This window comes from Salmo trutta, unplaced genomic scaffold (genome assembly GCF_901001165.1).
Source record: "Salmo trutta unplaced genomic scaffold, fSalTru1.1, whole genome shotgun sequence".
In the NCBI taxonomy this organism is placed as follows: domain Eukaryota; kingdom Metazoa; phylum Chordata; class Actinopteri; order Salmoniformes; family Salmonidae; genus Salmo; species Salmo trutta.
Window position 1 is genome coordinate 17415143 of NW_021822911.1, and position 8591 is coordinate 17423733.

General features: G+C 39.2%; 1 protein-coding gene across 1 annotated transcript in view; it reads right to left on the bottom strand.

Moving 5' to 3' along the window:
• Window positions 1-7545, bottom strand: part of LOC115186685 (zinc finger protein 271) — a gene marked incomplete at its 5' end in the record, with an annotated part of 58950 nt that extends 51405 nt beyond the window's left edge. The window contains 3 exons of the mRNA XM_029746225.1: window positions 878-1083; window positions 1168-1510; window positions 7497-7545. Coding sequence (XP_029602085.1) covers window positions 878-1083; window positions 1168-1510; window positions 7497-7545 — 598 coding nt within the window. The remainder of the gene's footprint in view (window positions 1-877; window positions 1084-1167; window positions 1511-7496) is intronic.
• Between the last annotated feature and the right edge of the window lie 1046 nt (window positions 7546-8591).

Consider the following 8591-nt stretch of genomic DNA (forward strand, 5'->3'; position numbering starts at 1 on the left):
TCATACTGTATTGGAGCAGCAGCAGCTGACTGCCCGGTTCAACATCAGTTCACCGTCTCACCTCATACTGTATTGGAGCAGCAGCAGCTGACTTGATCGTTGATGCTAATCATCATGTTTGAATCTGAGAGTAAATAGAGCCGACTACACTCTAAAAATGAAGGGTTCAACTGGAGTTGTTCTCAGATCCCCTAAGAACCGTAGGGTTCTTGGTCAATGAAAAACATCCCCAAAAGGTTGTTCTTCGAAGAACTTGTTAGAAGGTGGGTTTCACTCTAACTTTATGGAAAAAGGTTTATTCAATAAATTTAGCAACTCCTCTCATATTGGGAAGAACCCCCCCCCCCCGAATTTTCAGGACAGGGCAGTTTTTTTTCCAAATGTGGTGGTTAATTTCTTTAATATCAATTGAGGAGACAAACTTATCACACAAGTCAGAGTTATTCTTAAACTAAATCTTTATTCACTTATAAGGGAGCAGGTCAATACAACGTACACATATAAAGTTAATCAATTAACCCTGATATTCTAAAAGCAGGGCAACAATGTCAATATAATTGTACCCACAAATTGTCAGTTGGCTGCATACATCACAATAAATCACTGATATATCAATTAGTGGGGAAATCAGGTAATGTGCAGTTGAAAATAACACAACTTTTTAAAAAATCATGGAAATGGGAGATATAATTTAACTCACTGATTAGAAGACAACCTGCAGAAGACAGTCAGTTACATTTTAGAGATGCATTTAAATTGACATTCTACATTGTGACATTAATTCATTGATATCATGAAACAACTCCATGTATTTTCTGATGTTTAATCAGAGATCTTTTATCAGAGTATCTCTTGTCACATTGATCACAACTATGACGTTTCTCTCCTGTGTGTACTCGCCGGTGAACTATCAGGCCGTTTGGCTGAGAAAAACTCTTTCCACATTGATTACAGCTATAAGGTTTCTCTCCCGTGTGTGTTCTCTGGTGTGTAGTCAGAGTGCTAGATGAAACAAAACTCTTCCCACATTGATCACAGCTATGAGATTTCTCTCCTGTGTGTGTTCTCTGGTGTACTATCAAGCTGCTTGACTGAGTAAAACTCCTCCCACATTGAGCACATCTATAAGGATTCTCTCCCGTGTGTGTTCTCTGGTGTAATCTTAACTGTCCTGAAAAAACAAAACTCTTTCCACAGTCAGAGCAGCTATAAGGTTTCTCTCCTGTATGTATTCTCTCATGTTTTTTAAGGTCTGTTGACTGAGTGCATCTCTTCCCACATTGAGCACAGCTATAAGGTTTCTCTCCCGTGTGTGTTCTCTGGTGTGATTTTAAATGTCCTGAAGAAACAAAACTCTTCCCACAGTCAGAGCAGCGGTGAGTTTTCTTCCTTGTGGGTCTCTGCTGGTGTTTCTTGAGGTGTTTTGATCTGGAGAGACTTTTCTTTGCCACATCAGCATCATGAGCTTGTTGAGGCTCCCCAGAGGATCCTCGATAGTCACTTCTCTCTCCTGTGTGAACAAAAAAGACAGACAGATGGTTAAAGGCCAACAACAGCAGAAATCCACTATAAAAGGTGATGCCAACAGCATAGCCATGATGTTGTACAACAATTGACATCTGTAATGAATGTTACAATTATATTACGACAGTCAAGTGAGCAACAATATTTTGTCTTGTTTTCACATCATTAGTAACATCGATGATTGTAGGCTAGAAATACGTTTTCACAGTTACTGAACCCCTAAGCAGTGTGCCGGGCAACTTTTGGTCACCAATATAGGCCCCTTCCTGTGTTTGCTAAAATTGCCGCACAAGGGCGATGCACACACAATTTAGTTGCAGAAACTCCTCCATGCTAATGAGAAAATCACTAGTTATGGATGTAGTATACAGTGGCTTGCAAAAGTATTCACCCCCTTGGCATTTTTCCAACTTTGTTGCCTTACAACCTGGAATTAAAATAGATTTTTGGGGGGTTTGTATCATTTGATTTACAGAACATGCCTACCACTTTGAAGATGCAAAATATTTTTTATTGTGAAACAAACAATAAGACAAAAAAACAGAAAACTTGAGCGTGCATAACTATTCACCCCCCCAAAGTCAATACTTTGTAGAGCCACCTTTTGCAGCAATTACAGCTGCAAGTCTCTTGGGGTATGTCTCTATAAACTTGGCACATCTAGCCACTGGGATTTTTGCCCATTCAAAACTGCTCCAGCTCCTTCAAGTTTGATGGGTTCAGCTGGTGTACATTAATCTTTAAGTCATAACACAGATTCTCAATTAGATTGAGGTCTGGGCTTTGACCAGGCAATTCCAAGACATTTAAATGTTTCCCCTTAAATCGGGTACGTTTTTTATCCGGCCGTGAAAATACTGCCCCCTAGTCATAACAGGTTAAACCACACGAGTGTTGCTTTAGCAGTATGCTTAGGGTCATTGTCCTGCTGGAAGGTGAACCTTCGTCCCAGTCTCAAATCTCTGGAAGACTGAAACAGGTTTCCCTCAAGAATTTCCCTGTATTTAGCGCCACCCATCATACCTTCAATTCTGACCAGTTTCCCAGTCCCTGCAGATGAAAAACATCCCTACAGCATGATGCTGCCACCACCATGCTTCACTGTGGGGATGGTGTTCTCGGGGTGAGGAGAGGTGTTGGGTTTGAGCCAGACATAGCATTTTCCTTGATGGACAAAAAGCTACATTTTCATTTCATCTGACCAGAGTACCTTCTTCCATATATTTGGGTAGTCTCCCACATGCCTTTTGGCAAACACCAAACGTGTTTGCTTATTTTTTTCTTTAACCTATTTGGGATAGGGGGCAGTATTTTCACAGCAGGATAAAACACGTACCCGATTTAATCTGGTTACTACTCCTGCCCAGAAACTAGAATATGCGTATAATTAGTAGATTTGGATAGAAAACACTCTAAAGTTTCTAAAACTGTTTGAATGGTGTCTGTGAGTATAACAGAACTCATATGGCAGGCCAAAACCTGAGAAGATTCCATACAGGAAGTGCCCTGTCTGACAATTTATTGTCCTTCTGTAGAATCTCTATCGAAAATACAGCATCTGTGCTGTAACGTGACATTTTCTAAGGCTTCCATTGGCTCTCAGAAGGCGCCAGAAAGTGTAATGGGGTGTCTGCTGTCTCTGGGTGAAGAACAGCAGGAGTATTTGTTAGTGGTCAGGCTGGGGACAGTGACACTGGAGATGCGCGTCCACGAGACTACTCCATTTTTTTCTTTCAGCCTTTGAATGAATACAACGTTGCCCGGTTGGAATATTATCTCTATTTTATGAAAAAATAGCTAAAAATTGATTTTAAACAGCGTTTGACATGCTTCGAAGTACGGTAATGGAATATTTTGACATTTTTTGTCACGAAATGCACTCGCGCGTCACCCTTCGGATAGTGACCTCAACGCACCAACAAAACGAAGCTATTTGAATATAACTATGGATTATTTGGAACCAAAACAACATTTGTTGTTGAAGTAGAAGTCCTGGGAGTGCATTCTGACAAAGAACAGCAAAGGTAATCCAATTTTTCTTATAGTAATTCTGAGTTTAGTGAGCACCAAACTTGGTGGGTGTCAAATTAGCTAGCCTGTGATGGCCGAGCTATCTACTCAGAATATTGCAAAATGTGCTTTCGCCGAAAAGTTATTTTAAAATCTGACACCGCGATTGCATAAAGGAGTTCTGTATCTATAATTCTTTAAAAAATGGTTCTGTTTTTTGTGAACGTTTATCATGAGTAATTTAGTAAATTCACTAGAAGTTTGCGGTGGGTATGCTCGTTCTGAACATCACATGCTAATGTAAAAAGCTGTTTTTTGATATAAATATGAACTTGATTGAACAAAACATGCATGTATTGTATAACATAATGTCCTAGGAGTGTCATCTGATGAAGATCATCAAAGGTTAGTGCTGTATTTAGCTGTGGTTTTGGTTTTTGTGACATATATGCTTGCTTTGAAAATGGCTGTGTGATTATTTTGGCAGGGTACTCTCCTGACATAATCTAATGTTTTGCTTTCGCTGTAAAGCCTTTTTGAAATCGGACAATGTGGTTAGATTAACGAGAGTCTTGTCTTTTAAATGGTGTAAAATAGTCATATGTTTGAGAAATTGAAGTTATAGCATTTTTGAGGTATTTGTATTTTGCGCCACGCTCTACCATTGGATATTGGTGAGGCGTTCCGCTAGCAGAACGTCTGTCCCTAAAAGTTTTTTTTTGGCCACTCTTCCATAAAGCTAGAGGTCCTTGGTCTTCATAGTGCCGCTTGCTTAGTGGTGTTGCAGACTCTGGGCTCTTTCAGAACAGGTGTATATATACACTGAGATCATGTGACAGATCATGTGACACTTAGATTGCACACAGGTGAACTTTATTTAACTAATTATGTGACTTCTGAAGGTAATTGGTTGCACCAGATCTTATTTAGGGGCTTCATAGCAAAGGGGGTGAATACATATGCACGCACCACTTTTAGTTTTTTTATTGTTTTGAATTTTTTTCTTCATTTCACTTCACCAATTTGGACTATTTTGTGTATGTCCATTACATGAAATCCAAATAAAAATACATTTAAATTACAGGTTGTAATGCAACAAAATAAGAAAAATGCCAAGGGGGTGAAAACTTTCGCAAGGCACTGTATCTGGTTGTAGAAACTCCTCCAAGCTAATGAGGAAACCGCTAGTTATGGATATAGTATATCTGGTAATGAGGAAACCGCTAGTTATGGATATAGTATATCTGGTTGCAGAAACACCTCCATGCTAATGAGGAAACCGCTAGTTATGGATGTAGTATATCTGGTAATGAGGAAACCACTAGTTATGGATGTAGTATATCTGGTAATGAGGAAACCACTAGTTATGGATGTAGTATATCTGGTAATGAGGAAACCACTAGTTATGGATGTAGTATATCTGGTAATGAGGAAACCACTAGTTATGGATGTAGTATATCTGGTAATGAGGAAACCACTAGTTATGGATGTAGTATATCTGGTAATGAGGAAACCACTAGTTATGGATGTAGTATATCTGGTAATGAGGAAACCACTAGTTATGGATGTAGTATATCTGGTAATGAGGAAACCACTAGTTATGGATGTAGTATATCTGGTAATGAGGAAACCACTAGTTATGGATGTAGTATATCTGGTAATGAGGAAACCACTAGTTATGGATGTAGTATATCTGGTAATGAGGAAACCACTAGTTATGGATGTAGTATATCTGGTAATGAGGAAACCGATAGTTATGGATGTAGTATATCTGGTAATGAGGAAACCACTAGTTATAGATGTAGTATATCTGCTAATGAGGAAACCACTAGTTATGGATGTAGTATATCTGGTAATGAGGAAACCACTAGTTATGGATGTACTATATCTGGTAATGAGGAAACCACTAGTTATGGATGTAGTATGTCTGCTAATGAGGAAACCGATAGTTATGGATGTAGTATATCTGCTAATGAGGAAACCACTAGTTATGGATGTAGTATATCTGGTAATGAGGAAACCAGTAGTTATGGATGTAGTATATCTGGTAATGAGGAAACCGCTAGTTATGGATGTAGTATATCTGGTAATGAGGAAACCCCTAGTTATGGATGTAGTATATCTGGTAATGAGGAAACCCCTAGTTATGGATGTAGTATATCTGGTAATGAGGAAACCACTAGTTATGGATGTAGTATATCTGGTAATGAGGAAACCACTAGTTATGGAGGTAGTATATCTGCCTGGAGCAAAAATGGTGCGAAAAGATTTTGGTTTTTCACAAGGTATTCTGAATATTACAGAGAAAGATCAGGAGTGCCACATGTAACAGTATAGCTTCCGTCCGTCTCCTCATCTCGCCCCAACCTGGGCTTGAACCAGGGACCCTCTGCACACATCAACAACTGACACCCACGAAGCATCGTTACCCATCGCGCCACAAAAGCCACCGAACAACTACTTCAGGTCGCAGAGCGAGTGACGTCACCCGATTGAAACGCTATTAGCGCGCACCACCGCTAACTAACTCGCCATTTCACATCGGTTACACTACTCAAGGAAACATGAAGCTCTGTTGTCTATTCACTAATTCCCCACAGTGGGGAAACTTACAGGCTGCCAGCAAAAATAGCCGCCATTTCCAGGTTGCTTATGAGTACATTTCACACTACTTTGGATTATAATTGAAAGGCTCCTTTGAATGTCCTGCTTAATATAATATGTGTTGTCGCAAATCAACTGCTTTATACTTTTAAAAAAAAAACACTTTAACCAGTAAAATGCTCTTTGGCTAACTTTGCTACCAGTCTGTCAATGAGCGTTTGCAAACTAAGTGTACCCAAATTGGCCCATAGCTTCATCTAACAATAAAGTTAGACTTACTGTAGGACCCATAACTTCACCTGACAACAACATAGACCTACTGTAGGACCCATAACTTCACCTAACAACAATATAGACCTACTGTAGGACCCATAACTTCACCTAACAACAACATAGACCTACTGTAGGACCCATAACTTCACCTAACAACAACATAGACCTACTGTAGGACCCATAACTTCACCTAACAACAACATAGACCTAGGACTATAAATTATTTAATGTTTCAGGTGAAACATGGAAACTAAAATGTCTTTGTCATGACATTTCATAACCTGATCACCAGATAATTTTGTGAATAATCCCACTAGGCTACTCTGTAATGTGTTGTCTTTCTAAATGTCCTGAATAAAGGAAAATAGCTCTGTGTGTTGTACAATAGCCTATCCATCAAGGAACAGTTCTCTACACATTATGAGCTAAATATCTCTGTGTCCAAACAGACTAACGAGACCCTACTGTAAATCAACCAGACAATAACACTATGAACATCAATTTGTTAGGGATGTTGGATCCAACGTGGAGCACGGCATAACTGTCTTTACCAGAGTAATGAATGAAGAAGCACTTTGGTTGTTGTTGCATATCGTGATGTTTGTCATTTGACTGTCATTCAGAAAATGATTTCCTGGATCAGCTGATGATAGTTGAACATGTGACTGTAACTAAACAGCTACAGTATTAAGAATTATGAGTAATTATTGAAGAACCGTGTTAATGACAGTATCCATTTGGGTGTTGTCAATAAAGTTAAGGTGACTCGGTTAGAACCATAGGATTTAGCAAACTCTGAAATGATTTAGGATTTCTGTGCCCATGAAAACTATTTTACCAGCGTAACATAAGGAGACACTAAATGTTACGTAGGTAGAGAGCATTTCAGCGATCTGAATGCAAAAAAACTGTCCTAACAGGACAATAACCTAAACCACAAGGCCAAATCTACACTGGAGGAGCTTACCAAGATGACATTGAATGTTCCTGAGTGACCTAGTTACAGTTTGGACATAAATCGTCTTGAAAGTCTATGGCAAGACTTGAAAATGGCTTGTGTCCCTGTTTTATAAGATAGTACTCACTGTATTTACTGGTGTTAATCAGTTCTCCAGTCTTCTCTTCTTCCTCTAATGTGACAGTAATCTCCCCCTCTTCATCCTTCATTCCAAAAACGTCTTCATCTTCTTTCACTTCATCCTCCTCTTTCACTCCAAAAACTGCATCTTCCTCCTCTTCTTTCACAGTAACATCCTCCTCCTCTCTGAAGGCGTCTTTCTCTGTAACGCCTTCCTCTTCTTTCTCCGCAACGTCTTTCTCTTCTTCTTTCACTGTAACAGTCTCACCCTCTACTTGTTTTTGTATTGTAACATCCTCCTCTTCTTCCTCCTCTTTCACCAGAGCTTCTTTCTCCGTCCAGCAGACCTCTTCTTTAACAGGAGGAGAGTAGCTTAGTGAACTCATGGTCGGGGATAATAGCTAGTTAGCATTAGCGACTAGACTAGTGCTAACTTAACCAGCCAGCTAGTTGACTTACAACGTAAATATTACATAAAATGGAGTACTATGTTTAAATCACAGTGGCAATTAAACCACGAAATTGTCTAAACTGCTTGAATGTTCCGACTTTGTCGGCTAGCGAGCTACCGAGGTGGCTGCAGTTGTTGAAGAAGCGTTCCGTCCACTAGATTATACGTCACACTAGAAACATCGCCTGAAAGACACATATCGCCATCTGCTGTCTGGAGGGAGGAAACGCAGTTGAGGAGGGACAACTATTTTTCTTCTTCATTGAATTATAATATTATAAAGCAGTTTAGGGAAACGTTTTGTTCTCTCTATTACATATGAATATTATATCAACACTTACAAAGAGCAACAAGTGTTGTTTGATTAGTTCAGATTTTTTATGAGAATTTAAAACAAACTCTACATCTCCTCCACATCTGTATTTCTGATTCAGTCAAATAACTAGATATCAAAATAAGCACCTAGTTATTGATACCCTTGATAAAGATGAGCAAAAATTACTGTATGAAATAAATAAATTAACTTTACCCACTACTAGGATATTTTAGCCCAAAACCTGGTTACCTCTCTGCTAGGAGGCTGAAACTTGGCCATAAGTGGATCTTCCAGCAAGACACATCAACATCCACGAAGAAATGGTTAATTGGGTA